This window comes from Aulostomus chinensis, chromosome 17, assembly GCF_037954235.1.
Source record: "Aulostomus chinensis isolate RoL2024-O1b breed Wild chromosome 17, RoL_Achi_v1.0, whole genome shotgun sequence".
Taxonomy (NCBI): Eukaryota; Metazoa; Chordata; class Actinopteri; order Syngnathiformes; family Aulostomidae; genus Aulostomus; species Aulostomus chinensis.
This window is the reverse complement of record NC_141336.1, coordinates 7680001-7694654: the sequence shown is the minus strand read 5'-3', so window position 1 is coordinate 7694654 and position 14654 is coordinate 7680001. Positions and strand designations below refer to the sequence as shown.

At 40.1% G+C, this 14654-nt stretch overlaps 1 protein-coding gene across 2 annotated transcripts in view; it reads right to left on the bottom strand.

Moving 5' to 3' along the window:
• Nucleotides 1–14654, bottom strand: part of strn3 (striatin, calmodulin binding protein 3) — a 34680-nt gene that overhangs the window by 4719 nt on the left and 15307 nt on the right. For both annotated transcript variants that reach the window (XM_086183150.1, XM_086183151.1), the window contains exons 2-11: nucleotides 5683–5786; nucleotides 5025–5098; nucleotides 4512–4590; nucleotides 4280–4441; nucleotides 4063–4201; nucleotides 3681–3816; nucleotides 3412–3551; nucleotides 3155–3333; nucleotides 2182–2229; nucleotides 18–139 (exon numbers count right to left, since the gene is read on the bottom strand). In XM_086183150.1, the coding sequence (XP_086039276.1) occupies nucleotides 18–139; nucleotides 2182–2229; nucleotides 3155–3333; nucleotides 3412–3551; nucleotides 3681–3816; nucleotides 4063–4201; nucleotides 4280–4441; nucleotides 4512–4590; nucleotides 5025–5098; nucleotides 5683–5786 (1183 nt within the window). The remainder of the gene's footprint in view (nucleotides 1–17; nucleotides 140–2181; nucleotides 2230–3154; nucleotides 3334–3411; nucleotides 3552–3680; nucleotides 3817–4062; nucleotides 4202–4279; nucleotides 4442–4511; nucleotides 4591–5024; nucleotides 5099–5682; nucleotides 5787–14654) is intronic.

Genomic DNA, 14654 nt, shown 5'->3' with positions numbered 1-14654 from the left:
TGATCACTTGTGCGCACCGTAGGTGTCATAGGGATCGACGTTGGAGCTGGGGATATTCCACCACTGGATGGTGGAATCGATACCTCCACTGAAGCACTGCTCACCACTTGAGATCATCGCCAACGACAACACTGGCCCACTGGAGGACGATAGAGAGAACCTGCTTACAACTACACTTGTCTTGGTTACCCAAACACTTGAAAACAAGAAGAGCTTTTCCACCTTTAAGTTCTTGAGCATCTGAAATGATGTTACTCAGTAAGGACACAGTCATCTGAAGAGATTTAGATGTCATAAGCTTTTAAACACAAGAAATATGATCAAGCAGCACTCAGACACAGAAAAAATGACAAATAATTCTTATGTTACTCATCAAGTAAACTTTTTCCCAGTGAATTTCAGTTCTTGCAGAAGCATTTGAAAAATGCAACAGCATATCAAGGGTCATTTAATCCACAAACATTTTGACCTCTGTGAAAGAGGCAGGAGAGTGAAGCATTAAATTATTGTGTGGATTGAGCACACTGATTCAGATCCAAGGCTGGTGTAAGGCCGAGCACTTGCCAAGGACAAAATCCCATCCACACGGAGTTTCTGTGGGGAGAATTGTCCCAGGAACCAGGAACCAGGGTCTCATAAGGCCCCAGAATAGAGGTGTGTCCTTGGCCAGAGGGAGAAAGAGAGAAGAGGTGTATTGTGCTATATGGAAGAGAATCCTGACAATCCTGGTGCTGGCTAAATTTGACAAGAAACCTACTATTAAGTAAACTCTAATTCATGCTACTAATAGTAGCAGCTCTCACTCTCCACTCTGTCACTAAAATCAAGGCTGAGAAGACCTAGATGCATCTGTAAACGTACGCACGTGCTGTTGTTTCTTTTTGAGCTTATATGTGCATTATTGTTACCTTTTGTGCTGTTGTATGTGATATTTGATCTTGGTGACTATTGGCAGTCATCAGTCCAAAGTAGATAGAAAGCCTTAAGAAGTGGCAGAAATTACTACCAAAGATAAATCTAAGAAAACTGGTCATAAGCAAACTAACAATTCTGTGTCGAAAAACACATTCAGCTCCAGCAGTTGAAGGATTTGAACAAGTGTTTCCTAGCGTCAGTCCAAATGGAGAAGTAGGTGGAAGAAAATGCTTACACTGAGTTTTGTACATGATTTTATTGTATTGTCAGGAGATAACAGGTTGACACAGCTCCACTCACCCTGTGTGTAGTCCCCCTCTACTTCATTTGGGTTGTAAATTTGTTGTTGTCTAAAAAGGAGTGATGTGATATGGAATTTTATCTGGTATCTTTTTTTTTTTTAACTTTCTTGGTCTTATCCTCGTAATTTGTCTGTAATGATAAGAGGTGATCTGACCCCAGGCCTTGACCTTGACCTATTATAATCATAAATTTGTTGTTATAATACTCACTGATAGTAAAGCTGATGCTAACAATGCCACCATTATCCTGATGCATAGCTGTGTTTTGACTGCGTGATTATCACACTTTGCTGGGTTTTCCAACTAGGTGTTACTGGTAGTGTCTGACATTGCTAGTATGACCGTTTATGAGGGCTGGAACTCAGAAGCTCTGGGAGAGCTGACTCCATCAACTTCATCTCACAGCGAACCTTGTACATCGGTTATGGATGTCCGTTAAAGTGTCCAGTGTCAGCTATCTATGAGTCTCCAGCCTGTTTCTACTGACTGAAAAATTCTTTCATCACACATCCTCTACAATAGCCAAGTAATAATAATAAAAGTAGGAAAAACACACACGTGCATGTGCACGTGCACACACACACACACACACACACACACACACACACACACACACATTTAAGCTTTACCTTAAGAATGTTCTCAGTTTATATATTCAAGCTTAGATAGTCTTTATAACGTGCAAGTGAAAAATACACTGTTATACTGGTCTACAAAAGGGCCAGGAGTAAATTAGCAAGAAAAATTACTTGAAAATTATCAAAACATTTCGAACAAGTCTCCAGATAGAAACAAGGACATATTAGAAAAAAAAGTCAGATAAGCTATGCAGGGTCAAAAACTGAAATGAAAATAATGGGTTGTGAGGACCTCCCTCAAGGACAGACTGCTTTGAGGCAATATGAACCATGATTTAATATGGACAGATAGTGACATCATCATCATCAATTGTGTTAATACATACACATGGGCTCTGAATGTGTAGATGGGCTCCACATCGAAAGAGGCACTTCTGTGAACAAGGAGACAGAAGTTGACCATCAGACCGTGACTGAACTCATTACCAAGATAAACAGAATCAGACTGTCAATGAGCACATCTCAACGGTGTTTACAACTCATGAACATAGAGAATTCTTATTGAAGGGGTTTGTGTCCAAAGTTCCATGTTGAAAGATGCAGAAGCACATTATTTGCATCTCATTCGAGTGAAAGGGGAGAAGCGACTGAATCGATCGACACCTACCATTCTAAGAACTACAAATCCCAGCTACGTTAAACTTTGAGCGTAAAACCTGCGCAAACTATGCGCTCTCACCGTCTTTTACACGCAGCGCCCCACAGACGAAGGCAGACCGCTGAACAAAAGCCAAAAGCTCCGATAGTTAGTAGTAGACAACTAAAATTACAATTTATTGTAATTTGGAGCCAGTTTTCATCAGAGGTAGAAAATAATCCGTTTGGCACAATTTGAAAACTGAGTTCTCGCCTGGGTGTATCCTTACAAAATCCTTGATGTAAGCTTCACTGTTAGACCAAATTCGATCAACTTTGGTAAATTTGTGGTCAAGGAGTGGATGAAGCTAATCAGTGGTGTCTGGGTGTATGAAATCATTGCTGGCATAGTGTTTTCCTCTGTCAAAAAAAAAAAAAATGTTGGCGAGAGTAAAAAAATGCAATTTTCCCACTGGTTTATTCTAATTTACTCAGTCTTAATGACAGATACAACACTTCTGACACTTGGAACACATTCTCTGAAGTCCCTAGATGTCCAAGGACACCAAGAACATGCATATAACCTTCAGTAAAGTGTAGTAATTACACATTTACTATGGGTATGTCTTTTTAGGCGTTTTTTCCTGAAAATATGCTGTGAGTGGAAGAGGTTAAGCTAACAGCAAACAAAGAGAATTGAAGTTAAAAGAAATAGCACGGTACTTTTTGGCAGGGACCGTCTTGGTGAGGTTCCACAGTTTGAGGGTGTGATCCTCAGACACGGTGACCAGACAGGGCTCAACAGGGTGGAAGGCCAGCGCTCGAACACCGTCAAAGTGGCTGCGCAGAGTATACTTGGGGTTCCACGTCTTCCTAAATGAAGACTCCTTATTGGATGGCAGCTGACAGGGGAGAGGAACAAATGGTCAATATAATCAGGATTCAAAAACAGATGGCAAGTAATTGCATGTGAGACTCACGTCGTAACTATAGTCTGTTTCATCATTAGTGACGGTGAGGTCAGCGAGGTCACCCAGCCCCAGCACGCTCTCCAAGACATCGTCAGACCCCCCCAACAGGAACGACTTCCCCCCACCAGTTGGAAATGGTAATGGCTCCGCTGCACACAAGAGAGGAACTTAAAAACTTACATTTGGATTCCATTTGACAGGAAGCAACAAGATGATGAGCTGATGAACAGAAATAATGGTACAGCATCTTTCCAAACACCAGCATTTGATTGGCTCACCCCACTCTGTCCCATCTCCAGAACTCCGTGCCTCGCCTGCTCCCTCACCATCTTCTGCTGTCACCAGGAAGTCAAACTCTTTCAGTGCCTCCTCTGTGTCAGCATCATCCTCTGAGGCCAAGCCCTCATTCCCTACCTGGAGAAGATGAGATGAGAAATAAGGAGGGGGAAGGAGGTGGGGAAGACAAGAGGAGAAGAGAAGAAAAAAAAGTAAGGACAGGAGAGGAGGGCAAGGAAAAATGACAAGAGGAAATGACAGGAATCGAAAGAGTGGGGAAGGGGCAAATGAGAAGACAATGAAAGTGAACAAGTGAAGTACATCATGAGGAATAACAATTACGGAGGGAAAGGAGGGAAGGAGAGGTTGTGTGTGTGAGTGTACCTTGGTCTTGTGTTTCTTGGCTCTGTGGTGTTTGTCTGTGCTGATGTCATCCAACAGTTCACCCTCTTCATCCTCATCTTCGTCACTGTCCTCGGCATTCTCCAGGAAGTTAAACGTCTCTAGAACATCACCTGGACTCCTGAACACACACGTTCACAGATCAGACACACATGACCTCGATGTGACCTCTGACCTTAATATGCACAAGCATATTGACCTTTTGTTATCCTTGCGGCGCTCTGTCCCATTGATCAGGTGCTGTAGGTTCTTGTTCTCCAAGGAACCGTTCTGTTCAGAGCCTGACAGGCCAAGCAGAGAGCGAACCCTCTGAGTGCGGACGTCCAGAATGGTGTCTGTGTAGCCAACCTCCTGCAGGTACCTAAACACACAAGATTGTAGTTACATTACAGCAGGATGAGCAGAGAGAGTGATGGAGAGTGAGTTCTTACTGTCGGAGTAGTTGTCGTCCTTGTTTCCAGGTCAGCTGACTGTTGGCAGGAACAGCAGAGACCTCAGAGTCTTTGGTGTCTAAAAGATGAATAAGCACAAAGACATTTTCCTGATCACCTCATTTTGCAACTGTTCACATTGAGCAACACTGCAGATGTGAGGGCTGTCCACCAATCACACTCTGATCTTTGCCATGTGATCATTTCACACAGACATGATACCAGGGCAGCTTTCTAAACTTCACTTCCTTTTTGACACAAACTGCTTTCATTACATTCCACAGGGATTACACTGCAGGAGAAGACTTAGCATATCTTAAATATTCAACACATTTTTCTATGTTACAATTCACTGTTAAAACCATTATCTTTAAGCAAAGTACTATTATAATATATGTTTCTTAAATCACACTTGAAACCATGAGTCTAAGTGGACCTGTGTGTTTTAATATGATGTAGTAATACAAAATGTGTGTGTTTTTCAGTGAGAAAGCAAAGACTTGTGCCACCTACCTGAATCAAAGCTTGGCAGCTTCATGTCTCCTTGGTTCAAATCTGTTCCATATTTTAACTTGTGATATTTTGCTCTGTGGAGGAAATACAAGAAAGTCTGTGAATGTCCAAAAATCTAATCAAATGCTGAAGTCTTCAAAAAAACAAAACCCAAACCATCAGAATCACTTGTGGTATATGGCTGAGTCACAATAAAGCTATTACTTAAAGATGCTGATGCATGCTAATTGGAAGAGATTTAGCTTTATACTTAAATAAAGTGGTGCAGGAAAAACAAGAATTGTTTGCACCAGAGAATGTCTGGATCCCTCATCTCCAAGTTAATAGGTTTAGGGTTAAATGCCTCAAATAAGGTCTGTGATAGCTGAAGATATTTTATGGTTTCATTCTTCAGCATAAAATGCGTCAATAAATTACTGAAGTGTTTATGTCTTAAAACCCTTGGTTGCTAAAAAGTGGATATTATGGAGAGCATTAAAGTCACCCCTAAATTTAGCGTGCTTTTCCTTGGCCCATGCTTCATCTCCTCTGCCAAGTTTGTTGATATTTGTTCTCTTTGTGCAAGAACATGACCTTCGTAGACATTAAAGCAGCATGTAAATCTGTGCAGCAGAGCTAGGAATTATTTATCTCGTGATAACCAAATAACTCTGCTTACCTTTCCTGCTTTAGTGCGTATTCTAACATTTTTATTCTTCTGACCAGATCATTCTTCAGGTTCTCCTGACCTTTCCTCTCACCCTGAAGGAATGCTATTCTGGCCTGGAGACACAGAAAGAGGTATGGTTAATTCATGTGGTCATCCTCCAATCTGGAAGTAATTACGAGACAAAGTCAAGACCCTGCACATCCCTGCAACGGGATACAGCTTGTTGACCTATGTTAGGGGCTACCGGTGCTTGACCTGACATTAAATGACAAACTGGCTAAATGTACTGTAAGCACCAAATGAAGATAATGATGGAGAAGATCTGAACTATCAGTCATGTTGGCCGATTGTTCCCTTTGCCAGAAGCAGAAAAAATTTCACTCATCGTCATATTGGAGGGATGAACAGGTTCATTTAAAATCTCAAGTCAGTTCAAGCTCAGCTCTGTATGTTTATCACACTCATTAACATGAACCCTGACTGGAGGAAAAGTTCCTCTCAAGAGTCTGTGATGGTCTTTTATCCAGACCTGAGGACCGAACGAGTAAAGGTTAAAGGGCGTGGTCTTAAGATGAGGATTGTAATTTGTGGTCATAAGTTTAAAAACACAGGAGTCTTGGCCCACAGTGTGGCCCCTGTGAGACAACACCCCCTTCTTGGTTGCGGTATGATTCTACCAAAGATGTAATGTACATTTCAGTAGCCATGCCTACAGCAAGTAATACATTCTGGATTTTGTGTTCTAATGTATATTATATAATTAAATTTTGAGTTGTTTTTTTTTAAACTGCCAATGCCTGGATGTTAGATGTTGTGTTGACATGACAAAATCCTTAATTAACACAAATGTCCATATTTTGCAGTGACACATGCTGGCCACTGTGCCCAAAATCAAATATTTGTTAGAGATATGCCCGAGAGACATCAGTGGACCAATGGAGTCATAGTGCCACCTACAGTACACATGACATCACTGGATTTACATCAATTTTACTAGGGCTGTAATCAACCAAAGAAATTCTGAAACCCTCAAATTTCGACTAAAAATCGACTAATTTTATATATGAAAAATATAGTGTCAACTATCAGCACGAAACCTGTTGAGGAATATTTAAACAGTTATTTTTGTCATGTTATAATAATTGACCGACACTATCATTTCTGTACGTGTCCTGCGCACAGAGCGAGACTAAACAGAGGAGCTCAGCATCGCAGCTGAGACACAAATAGACTTTTAACTTAAAACTTTACTCTTAAACACAAAAGGAAAGTCCACTGTAAGAATTTTTTTATAATTAAAACAAGAAAAAATTATTAGACTAAAACATTGAAATGTCAATTCTGATATGTTCATATACTCAAAACTGACGGGGCAACCTAAGGTAGACAAGTTAGCTTACTGTTTTTAGGTGATAGGCCGTGTTTGTAGTGGAGCTGTGATATGCAAACTGTTGTTGGCAAACTTTGCATTCGATTTTTTTTCCATTATCTATTTTCTTGAAATGCTGCCACACTGCAGATGTCTTTGACATGGTGGAAGAGGACTGACTTTAAATGAAACCGTCAAAATTAAATATACATTCATCAAACCAGACGTTGGCCTTCTGGTACTCTCTGTCTCTAGCGGGTCTGGCTAGTCCAAAATAGCAAAACAAGGGGGGTGTTCGAAGATAGATTGTTATCTGTGAAACAGGGGTGCTTTGAAATCACCCCCATTAGCACTTGGTACTTTCCTCCTGATGAAATTAACTTGGCAAAAAATCGACTAATCACAATTTTGGTCGAACCAGAACGTATTGACTAATAAATCTACCAGTCGACTGGGACATTACGGCCCTAAATTTTACACTGTCCTCCTGCTATTGCAGCTTGATATGAGGACCTTGACACACAGCCAAGCAGTATTAAATTAAGCAATTGTCAAATGAGTAGCCTGAAATGTCACAAATATAGAAGCACAACAAGGCTAAATTAAAATCAAATGATTTTTAACTACTTATTATCAGAATGACTTCAAATTTGATCTCAACAACTTGCCTGACACTAAATTGATGGTATATTTGTTGTTTTTAAGCTGGTCATTATGGTGATTGATTGAATTTAAAAAATATGTCAAAATCGAATGGTTCTTATGCGACCCCTCCTCATTACACCTTGAGTTAAAGCCCCACTTATACTGTTCATTTGCCAAACAGCAGTCTGTTCCTTTGATCAGAATCCAATTTTTTTTTTCAAAACCATCTTGATGTATCGTGAAAACACAGCAATTGCTACACACACAAATACATGCAATGGTTCCAGGGCTGCTTCACACTGTTTTTATTCTTTTGTGGAACTGACAAATTTTCAGAGCAGTTACACTCCATTTTCAGTACAACACATTTCTGAGTAAGTAGAATCCCATCTCCCCTTTGAAGTTATTTCAGTGATGCATTATAATCCCCTTGGGAAGATGAACAATTCCACTGAAAGTTAGGGTTTTAAATCCATCATTACAGCCCACAGGAGAATTAGCAACCCTTGTCTTCTTCTGCTGTTGTCATTTTTCCAACTCTATGCCCTTCTTAAATCACTCAGATATTCAGGTAGTTGGTGGGTAGTTCCAGTCCAACTTATTTTACCAATTGACACAGTTGGAGCTCTCCAACAGCTTTGACATGAAACTCAAAAAATAGAAAACTGGTAAAAAAAAAAATCTGGTTCCAGGTCCAATCCTGTTAAACTACAAATCTCAAGGTACAATCTGACCAAACTTTCAAAAACAAAAGCTCATAATTCTGTGACATATTGAGTGAGATCATTGTTCCATGTTTGGTTGCAGTGAAACATTTAGATTACCCCCAACTCGCACCACTGTAACAAGGGCCAAGGCTCTGGGATGCTACAGTATTTAGAACCTGTGACCCTGTGCACCCCTGGTATTAAAATCTGTCCTGTCATGAGTAGGCTGCTCTGCTGACTGTGTTCACAACTGGCTTTAAAATGTGTTTCCACATTCGTCTCCTTTGATTGGATCACACTTTCCCACACTGTAGGCACTGCATTTCTTCCATTTCCATTTTTTAAACGGTTTGTTTACATGCGGTATCATTCTGGAAGCACAGCGAGGCAATAGATGTTATGGATTATAATGATCAACTTCTCAACTCGAGTCTATCACTGACATTTTTAATATGCAAATTACTGTGTAATGTTACTGAGTTTTGCTGTGGGGTGTTCGAGCAGAGAGAGGGAGAGAGAGAGAGAGAGAGATCAGCTGATGGGTGGGAGTCATTAGCTCTTAATCAGAGAGTGAGTGGTACATCTGGCGATAATTTCTTTTTTTTCATCAGTCAGAAATTAAAAGGAAAAGAGAATCCACAACTTTATAGGGCAGGCCTCTTTGTCGGCATGTTATAAACAAATGAAGTGACCACATATTGTTGATGGAGCTGTAATATCTCTGGGTATGTTTTTCATATGATCAAATGTAGTAGTATACCTCCATAGAAGCACTTATCTGTGTGTACTTCTGCTAAACAACAGATCTAAGCTTAGGACAGACCTTAATACCAGGTTTGCAATGCCCCCTTCCCCATCATCCCTTAACTTAGTCTCTATGTTCAGACTAAAATCACCTCTAAAATCTAGTCACAGATCTCCTTAGTGGTCTTTGCTACTGCACAAATTGAGTCCCAGTTGAAAAACACAGGTGGCAACAATAACAACCAAACACTGTTGCCGTTGTTCACCATTGAGGGCTTTCACACTAAATTCTCACACTCAGCTTTCAACCTAGAGGACTTTGATGGACTATCTGCCTGTCTGTCCGTCTGTGAGCAGCTGCTTCTGAAACCCAACACTGACGAAGGAGGCTATTTATACCCCCCCCCCCCCCCCACACACACACCAAACAGTGCAATGCAACAGGGGGAACTCAAAGGCAACCCCAGAGTCACAACTTCCACTACTGAAGGTTGTCATGATGACAGGAAACCTTTGGTTATTCCCAAGTGCTGTGGTGAGCTGAACATGTTCTAAGAAGACAGTCTATCAGCCTGTAACACCAGTGCCTTTAATTCTCTGTAATAGCATCATTAAAGATATGATACTTTGCTTAATTACAGACTCAACCAAGCCAAACAAAATACTGACATCAATTCTCCAGCATCCTTGCATTTTGTTGCAGACAGGTGGCATGTCTACTCCACAGGGAAGCATTCAGAGTCACAAAACAGCAAGCCTGATCACAAGAGAAACGAACTGAAGGATAATTCCTTCTTAAAACTGTGATATTGCCATTAGGCATGTGATGACAGTGAAAGTCATGGATGGTTGTAGGAACCAGACCATGACACTGACAGAAGAGCAAGTCATATGAAAGGTTTAAGACTGAAAGGAAAGTTGAAAATCTGATGACGCAGTGTTTTTACAGCTTCTGGCTGATAAATGGTTAAATTGAAAGACAACCTGTTTTACATCTGCTGGTGGACTTCATGGATCTGAAAGTTCCGTGGAATTATTCATAAAGGTCGCATTCACATAAAATGGTGCTGGAAACTGGTGTATGCAGATTTCCAAGGAGCAATTGTGATCTATAAAAACAAACTTGATGGGAGAGTGTGTGCACCGTCACATAAACCTCTCATCCATGTGTACAAATATTTTGGAGAGGAGGCGGGGTGCACACATCCAGAGAAAGTAAACGATAGTTGCTAGACAATTGTGTCAAATATTTTGGAAAAAGTGGTCCGCACACTGGCTATGCTCCAAAGGAATTTATTTACAAACCGAGGCAACGTTTCGATCCCATGGGATCTTCGTCAGGCATTGAGAAAAAATGAGTGAGGTGGCTTATATTACATGACCCTAAGCAGCGCACCTGTCTGGACAAGAGTGCATCTGACAAAGGTGACATGGTATAACATACGCCTGAAGGCACTGGCTTGCATGCATTTGCAGCCATGAAAAATTATGTATCACAATTGGCAAAAAAAATATTTCAAAAACAATACGTACGAAACATATTATGGCTGAAACAATTCCTCAAATAATTCGAGTAACTCGATTACAAAAAATGGTCGAGGAATTTTCTCTTTGGAATAGTTTAAGTTTGCCAGTTTAAAGCATGGTATTTCGCTCGGACTACTTTTAATGCGGCACAATGCGCTGACGTCACGCATGTAAAGGAAGAAGAAAGAGGCGGCAGATATGTTTGGTTTTAACCATGGATGTAGAGGTAACGACGAAGAAGGCAACGAAAGCGAAGAGAAAGGCACAAAGAAAAGGCAGAAAATGTCAAAAGTGTGGGAGCATTTCAAGGTGGACACCAAGGCGAACACTGTTGACTGTATTCACTGTAAGACAGCGCTTGCATACCACAACAGTACGTCTTCAATGCTGCAGCATCTCCACTGAAGGCACCCTGTTTACTTCGAGAGCGGAGGACCGTCACCTGAGACAAGGTAAAATTAAGTTAACGTAGCGCTAATTAATGAGATTAACGTTACTGTACCTTGCTAACATAACGTTAGCCCCGCGGAGGGCTAGGTTTCTATTAATTATGACTACTGTCGATGCGTGGCTAACGTGCCTTTCATACAGGCTTTATTTAATCTATAAAAACAGCGCTGTAGAGTGATTGAGGGTGAAACATAAAAACATAATAAACCTAACTGGGTAGTTGTCAATTTTAGCTCAGTAGTAATAAATGGATATAACATCAAGGAGCACTGGTGCCTAAAGCGCTCCAATAAAGCAGGTATCATAATTTTATTGTGAACACTGCAAAAAACTCCAAATCTTATCAAGACTTTAAATTAAAACTTAACTAGAACTTAAAATTTGCTTGACACAAATGAAAGTTCAATAGAAACACGTGGGAAAAACACCTAACCTTTTAAGTGATGTGTGTTATCAGGTGTAATGACATTTTTAGGTTAGAAATAAGAACATTTCTTGGTAAGATTCTTAGTTTTTTGATTGAAGGCAGTGAATTTGGTCAACTGGTGTAAGTTCAGGGTTTTTAAATGCACAGCCATGAACCTACTGTATTATATCATGTAGTCTTAGTAATGTCAATTAACAAATTATTATTTCTCTTTTTCAGTAAATCATCACAGTCTCGCATGGACAATTCATCTACAAAGCGCCATTATGTAGCCCCGAGCTAGCAGCTGAGCTTACAAATAGTATTTTAAACATGATAGTCACGGACATGTGCCCTCTAAGCATGGTGGAGGATGGTGGTTTTAAAGCAATGGTTTCAACCTTCCATCCCAAGTACGAGCTTCCATCAAGAACTTTCTTCACAAAACAGATAGAGAAAAAGTATGAAGTCATCAAAGCCAAGATGAAGCAGGCTCTACAAGAGACCAACAGCGTTGCACTTACTACTGATATTTGGACAAACATCTCAACGGAGGCTTATATGGGGGTGACACGCCACTATATTGGAAAGAACTGGAACATGGTGTCCCACTCCCTGATGACGATGCCCCTTGAGGAGAGACACACAGCTGCAAATATTGCAGTGTAGATTGAGGAGGTGATTGCTAAATTTGACATTCCAGCAAAGAAAATCAAGGCTGTCGTCCACAACAACAGTGCCAATGTCGCAGCAGCAGCAGCAAAAATAAAGACATTGATTGTCTAAAAAAGGAAACCAATGGTTCATTATTAGGTGAAATGTCTTATTTTCTCATGTATATTTATAATTGCTCTTTAACTAAACAAAAATATGTTTTATCCGATTAATCGATGGAATTTTCAGTAGAATACTCGATTACTAAAATATTCAATAGCTGCAGCCCTAATACATATATTGATAAAATACTCACATATGAAGGAGGACAGACGTAAACTTTTGAATAAATCAAAACGTGAGCAATCAAAAGAGAGGTTTAAAGCTGAACTCCATATTGAGGCCCCGAGGGGAGACAGGGTATATAATATATGTATATAGAGTGCCTCCCTTCTAAGGAGAAGGTTATCTATGTCTCTTCCACATCTGGGAGTGGGGACATGTTCAATTCCAACATACCTCAAGGTGGACAAACTATGTTTCAATGCATTAAAATGGACAGCTACTGGGTTTTTTGGTCATTTGATCTTATATTGCTTCTCTGATCTGCGATGCGTGTTTTTATGCAGCGTGTAGTCTTATCTATATAAGCAAGGCCGCAAGTCACTTTATAATGTAGGTAACATTCTTCGTGAGAATGTGATCTCAATGATTAAGTTTTTCCAAGTTCCCGCAAATTGTGCCAATTTCCACAATTTTTCCAAAATCCCATAAAATTGCACAAATATTCTGCATATTCCATTGCATTTTTTAAGAAAACATGCCGAATAATCAAGGATTTTTGCCAGCAACAATCACAAAAAATGCTTTTTTCTAGAAGGACTGGCAAGTATACGTATCACCATAGTTGTCTGATAAAATATTGACAAGCCCCTACTTATGTGAAAACCTCCAATAAGAAAATTTTGGTTTTACTTCCTAAAAAAAATACTAACCCACAGAATGCAATGTATACATGCATGGAGAGCGGAGTTGGCAACCTCACAGAATATCCGCTACAGCAAAATTGAGTATACCACTGCACTCAGACACTCACATTTATAACCCTCTTTATAATTGCCCTATATAATCTCAATACAGTTAACCCTGATGAAGCTTTACAATAATTTAAATCATCTTCACCAGCCAAATGTAATTATTAACTGATATCAGAAACCTGCTGTTTGTTGCAATCACGTTGTTATGGAGTGAAGCCATTAGGCTAATTGCTGTATAAACACTGGTGCATAATTCACTTTTCTTGCTCTTCCTTGTGGTTGTTGCTGTGTTACATCAGATGCCAAAGATATGATTGAGGCTGATGAAATCTTTCAGTCCACTGCAGGTGCTCTGTTCAACAGCTCTCGCAAAGCAAGACTTGAATACTACCTTGCTACCATTTAGCAAGCAGGTCATATTTGTGACGACCTTTTTTATTGAACCCAAGAATACCAAACATCAGAGAAAGGTGGTGAGGCAGCTTGTTTCTAAACAGTCCCTCGAAACTAAGCAATGTACACCTCTGATTTCCTAGGAATACGGCCACCATTCAAAAAGTGAGCCAAACCATTTCTACTACTTCTGCTACAGTAACTACCAAGTATGTTTTGATTTTTATTACAAAAGTCATACATAATATAGATAGGGGTAAGCCAGCTTGAAAAAACTCACTGGTGAGCCATGTTATACAGGTACTGTTACAGTGGTATCTTCAGTCAATCCTGCCTAACCCCTAATGTTTGTGGTGGTTGGTTTTGGGCCAGCAATAGCTGGTTCCCCTCTTCCAGTTTTTATGGCTGTGAGCTGATTCTTTAGCTGTCGAAATGCATAGAACCGGAAGCGTATGATACACAAATCAGGCTGGACTAGACTGTTAATATGTCAAGGCTTCTATATGAATGCTCACAAAAAGTTTTTTTGTTAATAAAGAAAGTCAACCATTCTTGTCTTTCCATTGACTTTTTATGCAGCTGTACCTTAATTCAATTGTTTGTACATAATCCAGGTGCTCTGGGGTCAGAGAGCAGGGTGACTCAACCCCTTCATCTTGTTACCGTCTGCTTTACTGATGACCATTAACAAACAAATTTGGAGCTAACTTCTTTACATTTAAATTCAGCCATGGATGAAGCCTGAGATGAGGTGTAAGAATTTTTGTTGGAACGTTAACAGGTCTGATGATGAATGACATTCCCATCAGTAGTGTTTACATCCTAGACCGGCCAAACACTAGCTTGAAGCGTCAGAATTACTTTTACAACGCGGATTTGGACCAACATGACACACGATGATAGGCTATCTGTAGTCTCAGCAAAGGGTGTGTTTAGTGTTAGTGTAACCATCCTAATGAGCAGGTTGTCACTTAAATCATTTCCTATTTTTGGTGGTGTAATTTTACATAGTGACGAAACATGAAAACAACATGGCTGCAGCTGCCAAA